Below are 24,136 nucleotides of genomic sequence, written 5' to 3'. Positions count from 1 at the left end.
GGCAGCGACTGCCAAACAACCGCCAGCAGGCTCTTAAACGACTGCACACTCTCAAGCAGAGTCTTGACAGGAAGGCAGACATAAGAGATCACTTTGTTAAGTTCATCCAGAAGATGTTTGACACTCAGCAAGCAGAGTTAGCACGTGCTTTGAAGCCTGAGGAAGAGTGCTGGTATCTTCCATTGTTTGGAGCATACCATCCGCAAAAGCCTGGACAAATACGGGTAGTTTTTGACTCGAGCGCCAAACACGAGGGGGTGTCGTTGAATGATGTCCTTTTAAGTGGTCCAGACTTGAACAACACTTTGGTTGGAGTGCTACTGCGGTTTCGAAAAGAGCTTATAGCAATAACTGCAGATGTGGAACAGATGTTCTACTGCTTTACTGTAAGGGAAGATCACCGGAACTACCTACGTTTTCTCTGGTACCGAAACAATGACCTCTCAAAAGATGTGACAGAGTTCCGCATGACAGTGCATGTGTTTGGCAATACCCCTCACCAGCTGTGGCGATCTATGGGCTGAGAAAAGCAGCTCAAGCAGGAGAGGCAGAGCACAGCAAAGATGCAAGGAAGTTTGTTACCAGAAACCTTTATGTCGACAACTGTCTGATTTCACTCCCTACAGAAACAGAAGCCATCAGTCTTCTTCAAAGAACACAGAAGATGTTAGCTGAGTCCAATTTATGGCTACACAAAATTGCCTCAAACAGTAGCAAGGTAATGGATGCATTTCCAGCTGATGATCTGGCCAAGGACCTGAAAAACCTAGACCTAGGGACAGATTCTCTTCCTGTTCAGCGTAGCCTTGGACTGAGCTGGAGTCTTGAATCAGATCTTAGATGCCATGCTGCTGCAGTCGGGGCCTACCCGTCTTTCTCATGAAGTCCTTCACCTTGATGGCAGAAGTGATGGCAATTATGAATGCTCATCCATTGGTTCCGGTGAGTACAGATCCAGAGTCACCGACAGTGTTGACACCAGCAATGCTTCTTACTCAGAAGGCAAACGTTGTGTCTGCTCCCGAAGGGGTGTTTGATTGAAAGACCTATACAGGAAACAGTGGCGACATGTCCTATGTCTAGCCGACATCTTTTGGAAACGATGGCGACAAGAATATTTGACAACACTGCAGTCCAGAAAGAAGTGGATCAATGACAAAAGGGACATGCAAGTCGGAGACATTGTCTTACTGAAGGATGACCAACCAAGCGAAATGAATGGCCTATTGGTCTCATTGTTAAGAACATAGTCAAGATAATAAAATCAGAAAGGTGGAGGTTAGGGTTGTGAAACAAGGTGCTCCACGGATTTACCTATGTCCAGTTTCTCAGCTCATCCTTCTGTTCCCCAAGGAAACTATAAAGAAAGACTGAGGTATACAGGAAACTAAACAGTAAAGTAAAAGAAGTAGTGGTATAAAATAATTTGTGTGTTGGTATAACTTTAATGTGGTAATATGCTTTTGTTTGTATGATTTGTTTGTGTTAAAAGTCCGCTTGTTCATTGTAACTGTTTATACTACGTTACCCATGATGCACCTTGGTATCTGTACTTCCGGTTGGGAACGTGTTCAGCGCAGTTCTGCGCAGATGAGAGGTGTGTCGGAGGATAACGTATTTACTTGCATTCCTGTGTGAGTTAATACTGTGTGCGTGCTTACTATGTGAGTATTGTAAGATGAGAGCGATGCTTGTTTGACTTTATCTGTGTAATTTGCTACGTAAGAAGCTAGTCCCGTTGCTATCGCTAAGATACGTTTTTTGACCTACTACAGGCAGGCTTGTGTTCAGCCCAGATTTCATTCCATATATGACTTACTGTCAAGCATTGTGGTTGTAGGTGGATGTAACTATTTACTATGTTTATTCTCTGAAGCGTTGTAATCTGCAGAGGTCTGGTTTGCCAATGTATATACAAGCCAGAAATTCATTTATGGTCTTAGGGTGCCATCTAGTGGCCATGAGGTTATGGCAGATTGTATAACATTACGCTGGAAACCCACAGTACTGTAGAAGGGGTACACTGCTATCCATAGTGGTTAATACAAATGTTTGTTCTTTCTGTTTACAGATGACCACACACACACCCATATACACACTCACACCCCCTTTACCTGCATGTGAATACTGTAATGCCTCCCTACCAACGCTGTACATCCTGTTGATGTCATCTGCCACCTCCTTAGTAAAGTTATTTGAACTACCTCACTGTGGAGTGCCATTCCTTCTGACCGAGGACGACTCAGTTGAAGCGTGATCGGCAATCAGTGCAAACATACATTACAGTTTGTATGATTTGGGAAGTTGTTATGCCCAGCTTGTTTGCTACAAGTGCTCAGTGGAGGTGAAACCTTTGCCCACGCATGCCTTTAAGTTTCCATTACATACTATAACCTCAACTATCTGATTTGTGATGCATGTGTAATTTGAGTATACTGAGTTACTATTTCAGCTGTGTGGTCATTACTCATTTGTAAAGCTACTTGTGCGCTAGCGACTGTATATTAGCATGTGTTTGCTAACTTGCTATGATCAATAATGCTAGTTAACTGAAGGTGTTTATGTTTAATTTAGGCAACCTTAAGATTGATGTTTTTGCTGGTTGTCATGAAAACCAAGTTTCAATTAGTACATTATGTATGCTCAGTGAATGAGAAGGTAATTATCTGTTTTGTGTTTATTTAGTTTTACAAAAAGAAAAGAGAAAGGAGAGATAAGCTAAATCACGCCCACATCTAGTGAGGACAGAACAGTTAAATACTTGTGAATTTCACTCAAAACACCTTTTGCATTTTAATCTCCTTGAGGAATAACACATAACACCAATACATAATACACTCCAACACAGATTTGAAGACCTAAAAGTTATTGTATTCAATCTTTCTACTAATAACTTATTCTACAAATAACCTTATTTCTACAATAATAGATGTATTTAACAGTGCTTTTCCCCCCATCATTTTTGCCATCTTTCTGTGTTTCTTGCTTCACTTTCAGCTCAGCCACACTGCTCACTGTGGATGGCTGCACTCTCTATTTGTTTTGACAAAGATTTTTGTCTGTTCAAAGGGAGTTCCCCCCTTGTGCCACCAAGAAGTGTCCTTCCTCACAGGAGATTTTGGAATTGCTTGGTTTTTATTTATAATCTTTTTTTTCTTTTCTTTTTTACCTTGCAACATGAAGAACCATGAAGGAAGTATTGATTTGTCTGTATACTTGTATATATATGGACTGAGTAGTCCATGTTATTACAAGAAACAGGCATGCGGACATCTGCACAGACCCCTTTGCTCACCATCTAATGATAACATTTATGTTGAACCTTTGACCTGTTTAAAAAAATGCATTTGAAAAGACTTGGAATGAGCTACCTAGATACTTAAGACCTGCAACTACAACTTTAAATCTCCACCATAAATGCATCACATCATAGTCTAAGCAGGCATTATGTTCTTATTACTGAGCAAGTATTTCCATGCTGTCACTGGAGTCACCAGGATGTAGAACATAAAAAATGAACAAATTCAGCATTCAACTTGCCAATCAGATTTAAATACTCAGAAACTAAAGGTGCCAGAACACTGTCCAGCAACCCAAGAAGAGAAGCCCAGACCTCTGCTGATTCTCATTCCCACCGCTTCACACTTGGCTGCGAACCATTCCAAAGCACGCTCAAGGCCATCACCTGATGAAGCCAAAAGAACCACATCATCCACAAAAAGCAAAGATGAGAATCTGAGACCACCCAGGTGAAAGCCTTCCGCCACTTGGCTACATCCAGAAATTCGGTCCATAAAAATTACAAACAGAATCGGCAACAAAGGGCAGTCTTGGCAGAGCCCATCACCCACAAGGAACAAGTCCGACTTATTGCCGGCTATGCGGACCAAGCTCTTGCAATGGTTGTACAAGGATCGAATGGCCCGTAACAGTAGGCCAGACACCCCATACTCCTGGAGCACCTCCTACAGGACACCCCGAGGCCACACTAAGCTGGTTGGGCAAACTCCCATGCACCCTCAAGTATCCTTGAGAGGATAAAGTGCTGATCCAGTGTTGCACGACCAGGACAAAAACCGCATTGTTCCTCCTGTGTCCAAGGTTTGACTAACGGATGGACTCTCCTTTCCAGCACCCTGGCATAGACCTTGGCAGGGAGGCTGAGAAGTGGGATTTCCCTACAGTTGGAACACACCCTCCGGTCCCCTTTCTTAAAGATGGGAATCACCATCCCGGTCTGCCAATCCAGGGGTACTGCCCCTGATCTCCACTCAACAGTGTAGAGGCGTGTCAACCCAGATAGTCCTACAACATCCAGAGCCTTCAGGATCTCAGGGCGGACCTCATCCACCCCAGTGGCTATGACACCAAGGAGTTGTTTAACTGCCTCAGTGACCTCGCCCCCAGAGATTGGCGGGTTATCCAGTTTGTCCCCAGTCTCTGCTTCCTCCACGGAAGACATGCCAGTGGGATTAAGGAGGTCCTCTAAGTATTCCTTCTGCCACCCAACAAGTCAGCAGTGCTCCACCCGCACTATACACAGTGCCGGTAGCACACCACTTTCCCCTCCTGAGTAACGTAACGGTTTGCCAGAATCTCTTTGAGGCAGTCCAAAAGTCTTTTTGAGTTTTTGCTCCAGCCACTCCCTGTGCTGCGTTCCGCTTGGTCTGTTGGTACCTATCAGTTGACTCTGAAGTCCCACAGGCTAACCAAGCCCGATAGGATATCTTCTTCAGCTTGATGGCTCCCCTCATCTCTGGTGTCCACCATTTGGTTCAGGGGTTACCACCACGACAGGCACCGGCCACCTTGCAGCCGCAGCTCAGTGCAGCGGCTTTGGCAGTGGAGATGCTGAACATTATCCATTCGGACTCAGTGTCCCCAGTCTCCCTTGGAATGCTGTTGAAGCTCTGCCGGAGGTGTGTGTTGAAGAACTCGTGGACCAAGGCCTCTCCTAGGCATTTCCAGTACACCCTCACTATACGTTTAGGCGCGCCAGCTCTGTCCAGTGTCCTCCCCGGCAACCTGATCCAACTCACCACCAAGTGGTGATCAGTTGACAGTGTATTAAATCCTGTATATTTAGCCACATGTTTTAATACTTTAATGTTTTAACTTAACTAATGGGGACCTCATACCTGGTTAAAGCCTTGATCACATATAAGAATATCTATACCAGCTAAAGAAAAATGAGCCTACACCAATGAATGTCAAAAACAGACAATATCAGAATACTCAAAGTTAATCAAATGAGAAGTGGTTAAAGATCATCAGCCCAAAGATTACCAAAAAAGGATGAAATTCAGAACTGCCTATCACCTTTTTCCAGTTCCACACATACCCAGATTTGAATTTGAGATGATTGCTTACTGAGACATGGGCCCTATCATTTCCAAGGCAGTTACACCAAAAGATAAGCACTAAGTTCAAACTTTACCTTGCGTTTAAGACACAAGTCTTTTTTAATGTACTGATAAACCAAAATTAGTAAGTTAGAATTTTTTATATATTTCACATAATACTCTTCCTGTTCTTCCAGCAGGACCAAAATCAGATGGCATCATGCTTATGTAGTGCTTTTCTCCTCTATCTGAGCACTCAAAGCACTTTGGTTTGTAGACATCTCTGCACTTTAAATTCAGAGCAAGCTAAGAATAAATGCACTGGTCTGTTACTTAGAAAAACTTCAGCCAACTATATTAGTTCAGAATTTAAAAGGCATAATAAAAATGTACATCATTTATCTAATAGATTTTAGTATCAATGGTTATTACAATGTTATTATAGTGGCCTCAATCAGCATGTAGTGGGGTGTGGTCTGAGGCTTGGCTGCAGGAGTGGGGTGGTGAAGTGGGTTCAGAGGACAGTGCCGGGGGACACTGGCAACTATCATCTAGTCATGCCTCCCCTATTCCAGTAGAGCGCCAGGACCTGGAAGGAAGAGTTGAAGCTGGGACTGGACAGCCACTGAGTGCAGAGCAGAGTAGAAAAGGTTATCTCTGGGTATGAGACAGCTGGCAGTGTGTGGCCAAAACTGCACTTCTAAATAAAATTACTGTTAACCACACAGTGTATGTTCTGCTGGACAAAATAACACTGGCGTGTGTTACTCACTCAACTGGGGAACCCCTAATAATAACCACATGTATTTATGGCCCATATATGAAGTTCACTATGTTACCAGAAGTTTTAACGCACCAATTCAAATAATTGAATTCAGATGTTCCAATAACTTCTGTGATAAAAAACTTCAGATATATAAAATCAAGCACCCAGACATGCAGGCTGCTTCTACAAACATTTGTTAAATAATGGGTTGTTTTCAGGAGCTCAGTGAATTCCAGCATGACACAGTGATATTATACAACCTGTGCAAAAGCAAGTCCAGGCGTGAAATTTACTCCCTACTAAATATTCCACAGTCAGAGGAGGCGCAAAATGATAGAGGTTGTCAACTTTCTGCAGGGTTAATCACTATAGACCTCCATAATTCATGTGGCCTTCAGAATAGCTTGAGAACAGTGACGTATAGAGCTTCATGGAATAGGTTTCCATGGCTGGGAAGTTATATGCAAGCCTTACATCACCAAGTGCAATGCAAACCATTAGATGTAGTGATGAAGGCTTAGGTGTCTGGTTTTGGCAGTTGCGGCAGTTGGTACTCATGTAAGTGTCTGTGTAGGTTCTCAGTCATCCAGATCATGGTAGTCTAAGGAGCTTAGAAAGGTACTTGTCTAACTGCACTCTGCTAAGTGTGAAGTTTGGTGGAAGGAGGAGTATGGTGTGGGGTTGTTTTTCAGGAGTTGGGCTTGGCCCTGTTAAGGAATAAACATATATTCTTAGTGCTTATTTTCTGATTATATTGTTTTATGTATTTTAGTAATAAAGGCTTGTAAAGCAAAGCCACTTTTGACTCACAAACTAAGTGCTCAGCCAGACTGAAAAACAGGAAATGTATGAAATGTAAATGTAAATTAAAGATCATTTATTGAGTTTTGACCACCCTGGGTCCAGTCTTTCTTTGCCGCCAAAAGAATTAAAAAGAACTGAATGTAATAGCCCCTTAGTTCCAGTGGAAGGAACCCAGAGTGTACAGGGTGGGCCATTTATATGGATACACCGTAATAACATGGGAATGGTTGGTGATATTAAAGTCCTGTTTGTGGCACATTAGTATATGTGAGGGGGCAAAATCCTCAAGATGGGTGGTGACCATGGTGGCCATTTAGAAGTCAGCCATCTTGGATACAACTTTTGGATACAACTTTTGTCATAGGCCTTTCGCCCTATGACAGCTGGGATAGGCTCCAGCGCCCCCCGCGACCCTGAAAAGGATAAGCGGAAGCGAATGGATGGATGGATGGATGGTCAAAAAAAGAAATTGGAACAGGACCCTCGGTTCACGCAGAAGATTTTGTTCAGTGATGAGGCAAACTTTTATGTGAATGGTGAAGTTAACAAACAGAACACTGACACTAACCCACATTGGATGGATCCCTCCAAGACTCTTGGAACAACAAAAGTGATGGTTTGGTGTGGTATGTGGGGTACAACGATAATGGGTCCATTCTTCATCAATGGTAACCTCAAGGCCACTGGATATTTGAAATTGCTACATGATGATGTGTTTCCCTCTTTATGCACTGAAGCTGGCACGTTCCCTGAGTTTTTCCAGCAAGATGGTGCACCACCACATTATGGGTGCCAGGTCCGAGCATTCCTAGATGAACAGTTTCCTGGAAAGTGGATTGGTCGTCGTGGGCCAGTTGAACGGCCCCCAAAGTCTCCCGATCTGACCACCTTAGACTTTTATCTTTGGGGTCATCTGAAGGCAATTGTCTAAGGTGTGAAGATACGAGATTTGCAGCACCTGAAACTACGGATACTGGTTGCCTGTGCTGGCATTTCTCCTGTGGTGTAGCTATCAGTGTGTGAAGAGTGGGAGAAGAGGGTTGCATTGACAATCCAACACAATGGGCAGCACATTGAACACATTTTATAAGTGGTCAGAAACTTGTAAATAACTCATGCAAGAATAAAGTTACTTTGAAACCAAGCACACCATTGTTTTTCTTGTAACATTACCAATAAGTTTGATGTGTCACATGGCCCTCTTCCTATTAAAAAAACAAAAGTTGTATCCAAGATGGCCGACTTCTAAATGGCAACCATGGTCACCACCCATCTTGAGGATTTTGCCTCCTCACATATATTAATGTGCCACAAACAGGACTTTAATATCACCAACCATTCCCATGTTATTACTGTGCATCCATATAAATGGCCCACCCTGTATATCAATATTTCTGTTCGAACATGACTGTGCACCAGCGCACACAGAACACCTTTTGGATTAATCAGAGTTGAGACATCAGTGTCTGACTTCACAAATGCACTTCTGGAAAAATTGTCAAAAATCCCCATGAACACACTCCTTGTGGTTTTTCGGGCTTTTCTTCTATGCTATTTTGGTAAAATATTGTTTAATTCATTGCAGTTGTTTAAAGGTTATACCCTTTAAAATGTAAAATTCCTGTTTTGTGGGTATATCCTATTTTCACTGTACTAATATTTCTAATGCAAATGTATGATAAATGATGTGTGAATTCATCTTTCAAATGCTGATACTGTATAAATGTTGACTGTCTTATTTTCAATTTGGATAAAGATTTGCAATAGAAGTTAGCACACTAAAGCATCTGCTTGTTCCATTATCAGACTTACATGATGAAAAGTGAAACCAGAAACTGAAAATTTACCTTAATATAAAAGTTGTGCCTTTTGATCATTGTGGCATAAAAGACAATGTAATATAAAAGTAAGAAACAAGTTTGCAGCAGTTCTGTGGACGAAAACACCAAACAAAAAGCTTCAGTAACTAACAGTTACAGTGACCAAGACAGTTAAATGTTAAATAGTAAATGGAATGACTCTTACAGTATATAACTTTTTCTATTCTCCCAGAGCACTCAAAACGCTATATAAGGCAATCACTCTGTACAGTAGACCTGAATTGGAAAACTATCACAGAATGCACTACCCATAATGCGCCTTGTAATCGGAAGGTTGCCGGTTTGAGCCCCGGCTTGGGCAGTCTCGGTCGTTGTGTCCTTGGGCAAGACACTTCACCCGTTGCCTACTGGTGGTGGTCAGAGGGCCCGGTGGCGCCAGTGTCCGGAAGCCTCGCTTCGTCAGTGCGCCCCAGGGTGGCTGTGGCTACAATGTAGCTTGCCATCACCAGTGTGTGAATGTGTGTGTGAATGGGTGGATGACTGGATATGTAAAGCGCTTTGGGGTCCTTAGGGACTAGTAAGGCACTATATAAATACAGGCCATTTACCAACCATAAAGTGGATTGACTATGGAGAATATGTTTGAGTACACCAAATGTGTCCACAGAGCAGAGATTTGTTCATCAGAATGTAAATTTCTGCTGAACGTTTTGACATTTTGGTGTCAGTGTCATGGATCCAACCCTCCATGTGTTGACAGTCCAGGCTGGTATTCGTACTGTAACAGAGCAGGGGTTTTTTTTCTTAGTATGCTTTGAGCCATTTGAGTATTGTATTGTTGCATCGCCTTTTAGACTCAGTTAAATATGTTCTAATATTCAAGTATGATAATCCACCATTTCATTTTTGTGAGCATGTAAAAGGCTGTATTTAAGAAAAGTGGTTGTATGGATTGAAACACTCAATTTCTGAATGTATATAAATATACATACTAAATAAATATAAATACAGCTTTAAAGAAAACACTTAAATCGAGAAACACTGCATTAATGAAAAATATAAGAAGAAATAAAGAGGTTAACTGTTAGTCAAGTTGCAAGCCAAGAAGATGAGAGGAAATAGACATACTGTAAAAGCTGGCCATTACATAGTTTTGGCAGCGATCACCAGTAAATTCAACTGGACACCTGAGTAGGAAACATGAGAAATAAAGAAGAAGAGAAAGAGGGTGTTAGTTTATGTCATATGCAAAACCCACAGTCATCACTGGTGTTATGGATATCTAAACCAGCATGTCTACCTATTGAGTCTTTATTTAAAATTACCCTTTCAGACTACGTTGTATATTGCATAAGTCATAAATGACAGATGATCAATTCTAATTTAGTGATTACAGTTAACCTAATTTAACTACTCTCTTTGCAACAGACTGAAATTTGCATGTATGTAATAAGACAATTAGGATAACCCCAGTTGCATAAATTTCAGACAAAATAGAATTAAAGACCCCAGTAATGGCTCCATTACTCTTGGTCATTCAGTACTGCAACAGGTAATCCCTCTGCTCTCTTGTATGTGACATTTATTTTCCAACACTACGTTTAGACTTGAAAATTTACAGCGACCTGCTAACCTGCTCAAGATAAATATGCAGTGAAATATGCAGTGCTGTTGATCAATATTATTATTATTATTATTATTATTATTATTATTATTACTACTACTACTATTTTGAAATTTTTTCACGCTTACACATTTCAAAAACGTTTTTAATATGTTTAATACACAAAGATGTCCCGAGTACAAGTTACAAAATGCAGATTAGAAACAATCATTTTATTTTTTATACATAATAGTTATCCACCTACCTGGCTTTATGTAACACAGTTACTTAATGTTAAATCTTGAATTAACTATGATTAACTGGATTAAGAACCGCAAGCCTCACTTGCAAGACTGATATGATTCAACAATATGAAAGATACTAGATAAAAATTGGCATCCTGAGAAAACCACAGTTGATCAAAAAGAATTGTCTCACATTTCCCCCCAAAAATACCTCAATGAACCCCAAGACTTTGGGGAAAATATTCTGTGGATAAATGGGACAAAAGTTTAACTCTTGGGAAGGTTTGCATTCCATTACACGCTATATAAATGCAATCCATTATCATTATTATTATTACAATTGGAATAAATTAAACACGTTTCATAAAAAAAACATCATACCAACAGTCAAACATGGTGGTGGTAGTATGATGGGCAAGGCCTGCTTCAAGGTCTGGATTAAGTACCCCAATTTATGGAATCATGGATCAAAATACAACACAAACAAAAAATAAAAATAAAAAACAAAGTCAAGGCTTTGTAGTGGCCTAGTCAAAGGTTAAATCCATCTGAGATGGTTTGGTATGACATTAAACAGGCCATACATGCTTCAAAACCTTCCAGTGTAGCTGAATTTTGCAAAGAAAAGTGGGCCAAAATTCCAGTGATCTGAAAGACATTGTCAGTTATTGCAAATGCTTGATTGTAATTCTTGCTTCCAAGTATGGCACAAACAGCTTATAGGTTTAAAGAATAGCTATCTTTTTTACATAAGCCCATGTAGGTTTAAATAGCTTTTTCTCTTAAATTAAATCATTTAATAACTGCACTTTGCATTTACTCAGGTAATCTTTGGCTGATATTAAATTTACTTTGATGATCTGTCACATATCAGCAAATATCAAAAAAAAAGAAAATATCAAAAAAAGAAAGAAAAGAAATCAATAGGACTGTAGCACTGTAGGTTAGGGGCAACTTTCATCTGCTCTTATGCATTTTCAGATAATTTTAAAGCTTTTCAATAAGCTGTAATATAGTGGTATAATCCTAAACTATTGCATCTAATATTGTTATTATTGTTCATATCATTTCTACATCTAAACCCAATTACCAGTTTGGATTTTCCTTTTATATTTCATAAATATATTTATATTTTCCTTTTTATATTTCTTTAATGTGCTGACACAATTTAACACTTTCTGAGTTGCAAATAAAAGAATAGGGCTTGAGTTAGACTTGTACATCATGGGTATATCTTGATTTACGCATTTGTTTAACTAAATCCACAATTTTGACTATAGCCAGATCTCCCTGTATTGTAATAATAGAGATTATTGAGTTTAATAACTGGCCACTTATTTTCAGCTTTCCTTTCTAGCTTTGAATAAATAGTTTATTTATACAACGTTTTATATAATGCTGACTACTAAAAGCAATTAAAATACACGCACATAATTTAGCTGTTTTAATAATATAGGCCTATATACTGTCTATTGATTTTCTTATCATACACTCTCATACTCCGATGCTTTGAATTCCATAGTTACACAGGTATATTTAGATGTATTGTGTGTTTAATTACTTTATTTTAATATTAAACCTTGTAAAAGCTTGTAGCTAAACTGGTGAAACCCTCGGTTGAGTTATCAGGCTGATAACCACTTTTGTGACTGATAGTATGATGGATGATATTAGCATAAGATAAAGATTTGGAGAATCTGAAATTGCTTTGCACTACAGAACCCAAATTGTACAAGAACATAATCAATGTTTTGTTTTCTGATGATCTGGCAATGTGGCTGAATGCAAAGAAACACCACTTCATACTGAAGTGGAGATCACTGGTCTAAACAGGATGGATGAGGTGTGGTGAGATGTGAATTACATGCAAATTCACTGCAGAAGAGAGTATGCTTAAGCCTTTAGACCATGTTCTACATAGAGTCTACTTGAACTTGGAGAAATAAGTTCAGCATGCTCACCAAGTTTATATCTGTGCATAGAAGGCAACATGAATTTCTCCACTATTTCCTGGAGAAAATATGCTAAGAGTGAAACACCAGCAATGACATGTGGGACTAAATACAGTTGTATTCACATACGTTTTGGGTCTGAGACATTCTTAAGAACTGCTTGTTCACATCGGTGCCCAGTGAATCCAGCCAAGCACCTAGTTAATGGATAGAAAGGACAAGACAAAAACAGCACCTACTGTTATCCACAGGACGCAAACACTCAATGACACACAGTCACAAAACATACTATTTTCCAAGATAGAACTTTATCATATAATGCTTTTTTTGTTTAAAAAAAAAAATCTAGATATAATGTTACAATTACAACATAATAAACATAGTGGGAGTTCCCAACCTGGATGGGAGGCATACCAAAAAAGCCCTATAACACTCATGGTCTTTAGGAACTTAGGGTGATCCTCATCCACCTCAGTGACCCAGCCACTAAGGAGTTGTTCAGCTACCTCAGTGACTTTTTTTAAGTAATGGGCAAATGGGCAAATCATTCCCCTCACTGTCATGGAAGGATAGGCCCCTGGACAGGCTATCTGAAAGCCCCACAGTATCTTATCTTAGCTCAATCATTGTCAAATGGCGTATCACATTTTGACCTCAAGACTTCCAGGCCATAACTTAGCACAGATACACCGCATGCCAGCCACTTGGTTATGGCGTTCTATGTATGTCTCGCTGGCTAGCATTTTGAACCCTGTTGTTATGTGCCTGATTGTTTCAGAACTTGTTTCTGTTCTGCCATGATTACTGCATCTGTGCTGTTTTTTCAGCTTTACCCAGCCAGTGGTAGGATTTCTGGCTGTTAGTCAATTCTACCATCTGCTGGTGGTACATACCCTGGAGGGCCCTGTCTATCCATGATGGTTCTTCTCCTAGTCTACATTGTCAGCAAATTTCCCTTCTGGTAGTACTTTTGCTCTCTTTGTTACCATCTGGCTAAACTTCTCCAGTCCAAATGACATTCTGATGTTGTTGCTATAGATCCTGGTGGTATGGATCGATGAATCAATGCCTCATTCACTCCTGGAATACAGCATGATATCATCCATGTAGAGGAGGTGGCTGACAATTGTTCTATTACGTATTCGGTACCCATAGCCAGTCTTGTCAATGATAGCACTATGGGGGTTCGGGCCTATACAGAACAGCAGTGAGGACAGGGCATCTCCTTGGTAGATCCCGCACTTGATGGTGACTTGTGTGTTTGGCTTGAAATTGTCCTCTAATGCTGTTCACCACATCCCCATTGAATTCCTGATGAATGCTCTTAGGGTCCTGATGATCCTGTATAGTTCTAGGCATTCCAGGATCCATGCATAGGCATTGAGTCATCTGCTTTCTTGTAGTCAACCAGTGGTACACAGGTTGGTCAATCTACAGGGTGGGCCATTTATATGGATAAACCGTAATAACATGGGAATGGTTGGTGATATTGAAGTCCTGTTTGTGGCACATTAGTATATGTGAGGGGGCAAACTCCTCAAGATGGGTGGTGGCCATGTTTGCCATTTAGAAGTCGGCCATCTTGGATACAACAAGAGAGTCATGTGACACATCAAACTTATTGGTAATGTCACAAGAAAAACAATGGTGTGCTTGGTTTCAACGTAAATTTATTCTTTCATAAAGAAGAAAGAACCAATCACACCATTGTCATTAAATTGAATTGATTTTTTCTGTGTTCTACTGAGAATAAAATATGAGTATATGGGATTTGCATATCATTGCATTCTATTTTTACTGACATCCCAGCTTTTACAGACCTGGGGTTGTATGATAAAGTTCCATTATATTTCTAATGTTTTCATCAGAAATCATCATGTCTACTTTTCAGACAATATAGGTTGGATTTAGTTAGTTAAGCAGGATAAAGTACAAAAATTATTTTGTTCTGGCATTACAAATGCCAGCAGTAGCAGTATTCAGTGAGCTTAACCTACAGTTCATGGCATACCTGCAGAGAAACTTTGTACTGCCCGGGATGATTTCAAGGGTAAAGCACTCGCCTCCATTAACACAGTAGTTCCTCTGACTGTCACTGCAGCGGGTTACGTGACTTGAGGTCTTTGCTGTAGTGGAAGTGCTGATGGTAGCTGGGGAGAGACACCTATAATTAGCATTTCATGAAAACAACACATGCATCCTCGGCCTTAAATATGAATTATACTTCTGCGCCAGACCTATGCCATAACTAGAACACCATTTTAACCCTACCCTACAGGTAACCTTCTCCCCACTTTCCTATTACCCAATGAACAGCTAAGAGTATCCATGCAAGTGGGCTAATGATTAACACGTGTAAACTGTCATAATTATATTTTGTTAAACATATGCATGTTGCATATATAATACATGCAATAAATTACTTCTTGGCCAATAATCTGTCAAATATTGGTCAAACATTTCTCTCATGAAATGTTTGACCAATATTTCAAATAATTTTCAGGCATAAAGAGCATTCCTATCACAAGATAGAAGTGGCAATAACTTTTTGTCAAAGCAGGTAACCCAAATCATGGAGAGGAAATGGCATTTTGCAAACTTAGAAGATTTTGAAATCTTCTAAGTTTGTGAGAAGAAGAGTTGAAAAAATGTTGAACACATTTTACATGCAGTTATTCACATAATTATTAGCGGTAGCTTGCCATTAAAATATCAAAAGCTCCCAAAATATTTTTAGACTTTTATCCACAGCCATTGTGAAGGGATGGATTACATTTCATTGCAATATGCTTTAAGTTGTGCTAATGAAATGAATTGTAGCAATAGTGTGTAAAAGCTATTAGTGGATTAAAATCAGCAATCATTTGCCGAGAGCCATTCCACCTATCATGCGTGAAGATAATTGTCAAAAATGTTGTTTGACAATATAAGTCATCCTAAAAGGTCGTGGTCATAATTCCACAACATCAGTATCTTAGAAATGTAACTCATCAGCTTTTTAAAGGTTATAAACTCCCCTGCTATAGGTTTTTATCCTCTTTGATATTATCTTGATTCTACTAGGCCTCAGCTGCTGGGAGCATGATGTACTGTGTGTTTCTTCTTCACTCACCTCTTTTGACTTTTTATGTATTTCTACAATACGTTGCATTTAATCATTAGTTAACTTTAAAATCTGGCTCTCTTCCAATGTCTTTCTTTTGCCTGTCTTCCTCTGTGCTCTTCCTTTTCTATCACAGCTGATGGCTGCATCTCCCTCCATTTTTCCTCCATTTTTCCAAGCACTTTCTCATTGGGGTTTTCTCTTGATTATTGAAGGGTTTTCAATTTACAGTATAAAGCACTCTGAGACAACTGTTGTTATGTTTTGGTGCTGTATAACTAAAACATATAAGAAGACATGAGGGGGTGGGTAAATGATCGTTCCTTCTAGTTCCCATCAGAACTAGAAGGAAAGAAGGATTTTTAAGGACAACCTGTTAATGAATTAAAATAGTCCAGCCTAGAAGTGAAAAATGCATGAACTACTTTTTCAGCATTGATCTGAGACAGGATGTTTCTATCTTTAGAGGTATTGCACAAATGTAAGAAAGCAGTCATTGAAAGCCATATCCTGGTCAAAACTGACTCCAGACTCTAGAAGATTCTTCACAGTTTTAGAGGAGGCCAAGGTAAAACCATACAGATTAAGCATCTGGTTAAATACATATATCCAAGATTTTTAGGACTGCAACACAGTGCTGTAGTGTGTTGCACTGTTGCCACACAGCAATTAAATACTGGGTTCAAACTCAATGGCCTACATGTGTGGAGTTCTTCCTATGCCTCTCCAGGTACTCTGGCTTCCTCTCACAATCCAAAGATATGCAGGTTAGGTTAGAATAGAATAGAATAGAATAAACCTTTATTATCCCACTGATGAGAAATGTTGGTGTTACAGAGCTCTTAGAGCAAGGGGAGGAGTGATTCTAAATTAACCATAGTTGTATGAATGTTTGTTTGTCTCCATTTTGACCCTGCAATAGACTGGGAACATGTCCTAGGTGTGCAGGTCATCCTCTGACATCTAAGAAAGGGTCTGGACTCTTCATAATCCTTACCTGGATAACTGGTTAAGAAATGGATGGATGAACTGTTATCAATTTTAAAATACTGGAGAAGAGGTGTTTTAAAAAAAAAAAAAAACATAGAAAAGGGAAGCGTAAGACAGTTACAATGCATCTCATAATGTCAAACTTCAAAGTGAAACGTTTAGAAAGTACAGACAGTCTTTGGAATAAAGCTGCACTTGCTTCCTAAATTTACAACAGGGCTGCAACTTTGAGATGAGTGATAGGGGAGGAGCAGCAGTGCTATCACCGAGAGACACCAGCTTTGCCAGAAATCAGATAACATTCTACAGGCCAAAACAAGACATTTATACATTTCAGCATCAGAATCTCACTTGGGACACTCAGAAAGAAAATTAACAGAGGTAATTTTTAAACATTAACCTTCTGTCACTGCTGGTATTCAAGCATTCTTAAGTAAAGCACTGTCTACAAACCAACCCCTGACCTACCACCACTACCTCACCACAATACAACACAGAGTGATGTGACTACAAACAAAACAGCCTAGTTGAGAGGCCCAGGCAGAAAGAGAGCATAAATGGATTGGTGTATTTTCCCCTGTGCCTCAGGGATAGTGGGGACATCAGTTAGCTTCAAGAAGGCTCTGACCTTGAAATGTAGCATAGGCAGAAAACAGGAAGTCTGGCTGTGCCACAGCCTGGGTTTTCAGTTTATGTCATGCATCATTTATTGATATGCACTTTTCAGTATATCTCGAAATGTGCATCCACACACTTCAGAGATCTTTCACATTTCTCACGTTTTTTTTGCAAACAGGAAAAACATTTTAAAGAAAACACTGATTGACTTTAATTACTTAAGTCATTTCATTATAATATAAAGGGCCACTTAAACTCTAAAGTGGGTAAAAGAGGATGACTCCCAGAAATCGCACAATTAGTGTATGGGTAAAGTAGATTTAAACTGAAGGTTCAAGGTACACACTTACACAGTTTGTGTAGAAATAGTTCAGGGGCTTACTCATGGCACCGTGTGCAAGTCACAACACATCTGTTTTCAGGTACAGAACATTCTTGTACAGAAAAAAAGAACACTACAAAATGAATGATACAAGAGAAAAAAAGTTATTTGAATCTTATTATATCAACCTGTTTTATCTTTTGCAATGATGAAAATCATAATTTTGTGTTAGCATGTAATGTCTAGCCATTGCAACCTACAGTATATCTAATTTAGGCTCATAAAAATATGTAAGTAACTTAAAGAAAAACCCACTTACAGATTTTTATATAAACAAGTATTGGGTACTTACAGATAGTTTGATGATGGCTGTGTGATTTCTGTGTTGACTTTCGTTGGGGAGTCTGCTTTGGGGTGGTATAGTGTTCAGCGTTATATTTCAGTGTGACAGCAGGCTCAATCACTCGTGAAGACTGAGACACATGCGGCTGTTGTGTAGATTTATCTTCTACTGAAACTTCAGGATGCTCTGGGGTAAGGGTGAAGGTGGTGGTTAGGGAGTTATTTGAAGGAGTTGCATGAGGAAACGAGACTGTTATTCCCAATGTGGGTTCAACTGGTATAATAATTGGGTCTTGTCCAATAGGCTTAGGATCTAAATGTGATGGTGGTTCATACTCAAATATCTTATCCACAAAGACCCATTTGAGTCCAGCTGTGCAGAGGGCTAAGCTAAGCAGACAGGCCAGTATGGGGAGGATGCAGATTTTCTCAGAGTGCAGGCAATTGTTAATCTGTTCCATCTCTATGCACACGCAGCAGGCCTCTGGCAAGGTCACAATTCCAAAAGCCCCCACATGCTCCCCATCGTTACCAGCACCACCTCCTTCTGCAGTTCCCTCTATAGCCTCCTCCCCACTCTCACCAGCTGCCTCTGTCTCCTCTGGTTTCTCTTCTGGGACTTGCCTAGTATCAACAGTAGAGCCAGTGGGGGAGACTGATCCAAAAGGGGGGGCTGGCCCTGCAGAGACTTCCTCCATTCCCTCGGTCATCCTTTCACACTGCTTGAAGAAGTGTTTCTTACCACCTTAGCTATTAACTCAGATCATCACACAATGACATTTTTCCACCAATGTCTTTTAGTATCTTTTCCATTGTGTAGACACAGAGGGAGAGCTGGGTTTCAGAGAAAGGTGATGCCCTTCAAAGAGTGGAACCTTGCTAACAATCCAGGGGATACGTAGACAGTCTATGCATTAGAAATAGGAATTCCTTATTCATGCTTTTTTTTCACAAGGAAAACAACTGTCAAATTTCCTGCAGGCAGAAACAAAAAATACGGAAAAGATTTTTTAAAATGTGCGGTCTACTAGTGAGCAGCAGTGAAACAGTTGTACTCACTCACCTGAATACTTGGGAAGAAAAGGTAGTATCGACGTGATGGGCCAGCTCTAGCTGAGGCAAATGTAGTGCAGAGGACAGGCCAGCCAAGCACTGCAGTGGCAGGAGGGACATGCTGTCTAGTCTTGGGAGCTCCAAACAGCTGAAAAGCTGAATCATCAGGGAGCGGCAGGTGTCCTTCCTCTCAGTGCAGCCACTGAAACAGATGAGTAAGGGGAAAGAGGAAAAAAGGAAATTACACAGAGTGGGAGGGGGGCTGCAGCAGCACAGAAGGGCAGAACTGGATACTCCCCTTTTCTTCTCTCACCCCTCCTCTCTCAATCCTTTATTTTCAAGTGGTGAGCTGTGCAGACTCTGGCCTCCTCCCTCACTGCCTCTCTTCCTGTCTGGTAGTGTGCAATGCAGGCTGCTCCCAATCCCTGTACAAAGCATCAACCTAAGCAAGTTCCTACTTGATCCAATTAGAGCATATGTCAGCAAATCAGAGACAGGCAAACTGCTGTAGCCACACCCTCTAGCACCACTCCCCATTCATTATGCTGGTCCAAAAGGGTGTGTTGGCTTTTTCCTTTTTTTATGCAGAGAAAGCAGCCACATGATCCACCTAAGGGGATAAAGCTGTTGTATCCTACTCATCTCAAGCATCAGGTCTGCACAAATAATAACATGATAAATTTGAGAGAGAGATAGAGAGAGAGAGAAAGAGAGAGAGAGAGAGAGAGAGAGAGAGAGAGAGAGAGAGAGATAGATAGATAGATAGATAGATAGATAGATAGATAGATAGATAGATAGATACTGTTCTTAGGCATTTCTAGCCTTAAATATGGTGTTATGTATTTCTTGGCCTAGATTTCAACATGTATCTTGGTATATAGTATTATGTTTCACTGGATAAAATGGGGATATTGATTCCAAAACTGGCACTTCTTTTTGTATAATGATCAAGTGTGACAGAAAGCCCCAAGACTACCAATAAAACTATTAACTTCCCTCCCCCACTCATACCAGGGCTAGAAGGACAATCCACAGTCCATAGTCTTCTGGATGTGTCGGGGCTTAAACAAGATGGAAACATCTAGAAAGGTCGGGTCACTGCAACACTGAACACTGACACTACTGTGACCCTTTCCACTTACTCAGACAGAATTAATACCATTAATGGTATTTTTTGGAGATGACTTCCTGTGATATTGTGTCCAATATTGATTAATGTTCCGCTTTTGTGTGTGTGTGTGTATAAATATATGTATAAATGGAAAAAGTCTACATTAAAAATATGTACTAAATTACTAAAATTATGTTAAACAGACTTTGACTTTAACAATTAACTCCGTTTTCAGAGAGGCTAATCACAGTTTGTTCAATCAACTCTGATTATGTTCTCTATTAGTTAGGCACATGCATGAGTGCTGCAAAAAACAGAATGCCATCCTCGATGGAAATCCAAGAGTAGAGTCGCCATTTTAAAACAATGGACTGAGGAACATGAATGTGTGTCAGTCCATATGGACATTTATCTTGAAAATATCTACTAAATTACCAACAATTTAGTAGTATTTATTTAACTATAGAAATAATTTTACAGATTTTGCAGAAAGATGCAAAGCAGCACAAATGTTTGTTTTTTTTTATCCGATACTGTAAATCTCAAATTGCTAAATAGTGGAAGATGTTTTTGTCTGTGTATGTTTGCTTCCCTTTCTGTAAAAGTCCCCCACACTATATTCAGTGTTTGCATTCAAAATACATACAGGTCTAAGCATGTCAGAGTTTTCCTAAACACCAAACTCATTTATTGTTGATGCTTCAGAATGAAAAGAGTAGGATGAAACTGAGTAAAGATAAGAATATATGTAGTGACAGCAGTTACATTAATATATTCAGTTTTCATGTTTTGTCTTTAATATTTTCAGTAAAACAGCTACAACTTTCACTGACAGCATATAATATAGTTTTGCCTTTTTCATCTGTTAATTTAGGAGTTAACACAAATTTACTCTGTCATTACAACAATTAAGTGTATTCATCCGAGAGTATAGAATGATTTTTGTCTATCACTGGTTGGTCCTGAGGTCTGAATCTGGGGAAAGCTCATGTAATCACATAGAGAAAATCATCATCAAAAACTATCAAATGTCCCTCAAAACTTAAATAAAGCTGATCCTTCCCTGTCCTGAGTTTTCTGTTTTTTTTCTATCCACAGCTGTGCTGAGAGCTAACATGTGAACTTGTTGTTAAAAAAAAGACACAGCTTTATATAGTAAGCTATTATCTAGTATAAACTTTGAATTTAGTTGTGTTTTTTAAAAATGAAGAGCTCCAAAGATGAGATGATTGGGCAGTTTTCCGGTCCTGGTTCAATTCTGGTGCTGCATCATTATAACCTGCAGGATGACAGAGAAAAACGCATGGAGGTACTTATGTTTGGCAGCTGCATATAAATATAAAATAGACACACATTTACTTTTAAACAGCCATGACTATGAAAATTAAATGCTGACTGATCCCAGGAATTCTACTCTGCACAGTTGTTAAACAGATATACACAGGTCTCTTTGTAATGGAGGATGTCACTTTAAGAGAGACAGACTTGACCTCCTGAACTATGAATGATGAAGATGATAATGTGCTGACTTTATGCATCTACAATCTCAACAGGGTTGTCTAATAAGAACAGAGAACCTATCCACAAAATCCACTGCCACTCAGGTATCTGTCGTTCACTCATTTATTGAACAAGAATCCAAGTTACACATCCATAATGTGAGTGAGGGATTTACTGTAAAATACTGTATGCTGTGTGGTTTAGTCTCACGGACGCAGACCGCTAACAACTCATCCCTTTCCTGTTGCCATTTGTGCCATGTGTGGAGTGAAGGTAGTTAATTTCAAATGTAGTGGATCCAGAATTGATCCACCAAGGCTAGGCACTGCATCCACCTACGATGGCTCAGGAGCTCTGTTAGACCATCACTCTCCATGACAGGAACTGCCAATCAAAGCTGTCATTAATAACCAATTTTACAGCATTCAATTTAGTAATTAAAGTCAGACTTATTAGAAAGATGACTCACTGAACCTAAATCAGTGATTCTGATTCTGAGATAACTAATGCAGCTATTACAGATAACGTTACAGTGTTTAAAATGGTCACCACTGAATGTCAGTAGATTTCAGATTGCAGGTCCCTGAGTTCTGTTTTCTCAGACCCCACCGTACACACTAGAGGGTGGAGGGTCCTACCATCAATACCCCTTACAATGGTACGGCAGTCCACTAGGTTGTACTGCATGCCTTTATGGTGGGACCAGCTGCTGCTGAAGTGGATCTGGAACCAGGCAGGGACATGAAGTATGACAGGATCTCTGGGAGAGTGCGTTTACACTTTGCTGGTTTTTCCCTAGGTCGAAGCACCACCTGGGAGTCTTCCACTTCCAGCTTCTCTAACCAGTGGCAGAGATTATACAATCCCAATCAAAAGTTTAAAACAACTTGAAAAATGGAAAAAGTCATATTTTGCGTGGCTGGATCCTAACAAAGTTCCAAGTAAAGCTTCGACATGCAGCACCAAGAAATTGGAGTCAGACAAAACATTTTTTGAGCATGCAATTTATTGAAAACAACGCTTGAACTGAAACAGGCTGTATTACAGCTGATCAAAAGTTTAGGACCACACTCCAAAAACAACCCATAAACCCCCCAAAACATAATTCAAAGTTCCAAACATGAACTCAGTAATGACTAGCTCGACCATTATTGTTAATCGCTTCAAAAATTCATTTTGGCATGCCTGATGCAAGCATTTCCATGAGGTAAGTGGGAAAAAACTTCCTCTGCCATCCATACCTGTCAATGGAAAATTGTACTTAGTAGTCAGTATAAGCTTTTAATGATAGAATACTGCATGATGACCTTTTTATGACTTAGACCAGTGGTCCCCAACCAGGACCCAGGTCAGACTGACTACTTTTTCTTTTCAAATATTAATCTATTGCTATTAAGTGCTGCATCATTCTGGGGCGCCTGATCCTTTCTCACGGCACACCAATGTGACGCATTGGAAACCGTTTTTCAAGTGGTCTTGATCGGGACTGTATGTCCCAGGAAGGCAACTTTCTCTCAAACTGGGCATTGCTTTGATTGTTTTAGCTTTGAGACATTGCACTAAAAGATTTGTGCAATGTGTTGCATTTTGAAGAGCCAGCAAGAGAATAAATCCATCAGTAAGTGTAAAGGAAATACACAACACCGGTGAGTGATATTGAAACTCTGACCTACCGGAAATCTCCCTAACCTGCTTGTGCCAGAAAACTCATCAAGATGGCAGTCATACATAAGACACTGTTCAGCATTAAGATACACAAGTTTAACAGTATGTTATGAAGACATCCATAAGACAGACACTGAAGTTTTTCCTCTCAAGAGTGACACAAAGACCGAAAAAACTACAAGGGACTCTGTATATCCTAATAACAACAACACTCATATTAAGGTAGGTGGAAATTTTTTATTTATTCCTATTTGCGTTATGTTTCTCATTCATTAGTCATTGAAGAAAAGTATGCTAAAGAACTTGTGTACACTTTAGTAAGCTGATATTTGAAGGAACATGAACATTTGTATTCAAAGGTATTTTTCTATGCTATTATAAAGGTCCTTGTCAACCATAACTGATTGTAAGCCACGTTCAAGTTTTTAAAATCCTTTTAATTACTTAAAATGTTGAATGAAAGATGTGCACCTATTGTGGTTTAGCCTTTTTTCTGTGTGTTTAAGGGCAAAGTTATTAACTACACTGTTTATAAGAGAAAACCTCAGACACAGTCTAAAGTATTTAACATAAAACAAGCACCTGAACCATGGGACATAGATGAGTTTGCACAAGGAGCAACACGGTCTGAGCTGTCTCGTAGAGGGGAAAGAACCTGCAGACTAATACTAAAGGGGAATGCTTTCTTTCTTTTTTTTAAACTCTGCTTCTGCTTCACTTTGATAGTCTTTATGAACATTGGATCCCAGGAACATCCCACAAGAATATATCAGTACTATTCAAGAAAAACTATCCAAACTAAATACAGTCTATGATGAGTTCCTTGTCAACCTTAACTGTATTTTTGTATAGCCCACCTATAGAAATGCACTGCAAACTACACAACTGTGCATTAGTTGC

At 39.7% G+C, this 24,136-nt stretch overlaps 1 protein-coding gene across 7 annotated transcripts in view; it reads right to left on the bottom strand.

Annotated features, from left to right (window-relative positions):
* Nucleotides 1-19,603, bottom strand: part of nrg1 (neuregulin 1) — a 62,119-nt gene extending 42,516 nt beyond the window's left edge. For 2 of the 7 annotated variants that reach the window (XM_082540186.1, XM_082540187.1), the window contains exons 1-4: nt 18,971-19,586; nt 17,918-18,882; nt 14,544-14,682; nt 9,861-9,919 (exon numbers count right to left, since the gene is read on the bottom strand). In XM_082540186.1, the coding sequence (XP_082396312.1) occupies nt 9,861-9,919; nt 14,544-14,682; nt 17,918-18,617 (898 nt within the window). In that variant the 5' untranslated portion in view covers nt 18,618-18,882; nt 18,971-19,586. Of the gene's footprint in view, nt 1-9,860; nt 9,920-12,661; nt 12,730-14,543; nt 14,683-17,917; nt 18,883-18,970 lie in introns of all 7 variants that reach the window. The other 5 variants (XM_082540184.1, XM_082540189.1, XM_082540188.1 and 2 more) reach the window with 5 other exon arrangements.
* Nucleotides 19,604-24,136: the final 4,533 nt, after the last annotated feature.

The sequence above is a fragment of the Aulonocara stuartgranti genome, assembly GCF_965226115.1.
Source record: "Aulonocara stuartgranti genome assembly, chromosome: 7".
Lineage (NCBI taxonomy): Eukaryota > Metazoa > Chordata > Actinopteri > Cichliformes > Cichlidae > Aulonocara > Aulonocara stuartgranti.
This window is presented reverse-complemented; position numbering and strand designations above follow the sequence as displayed.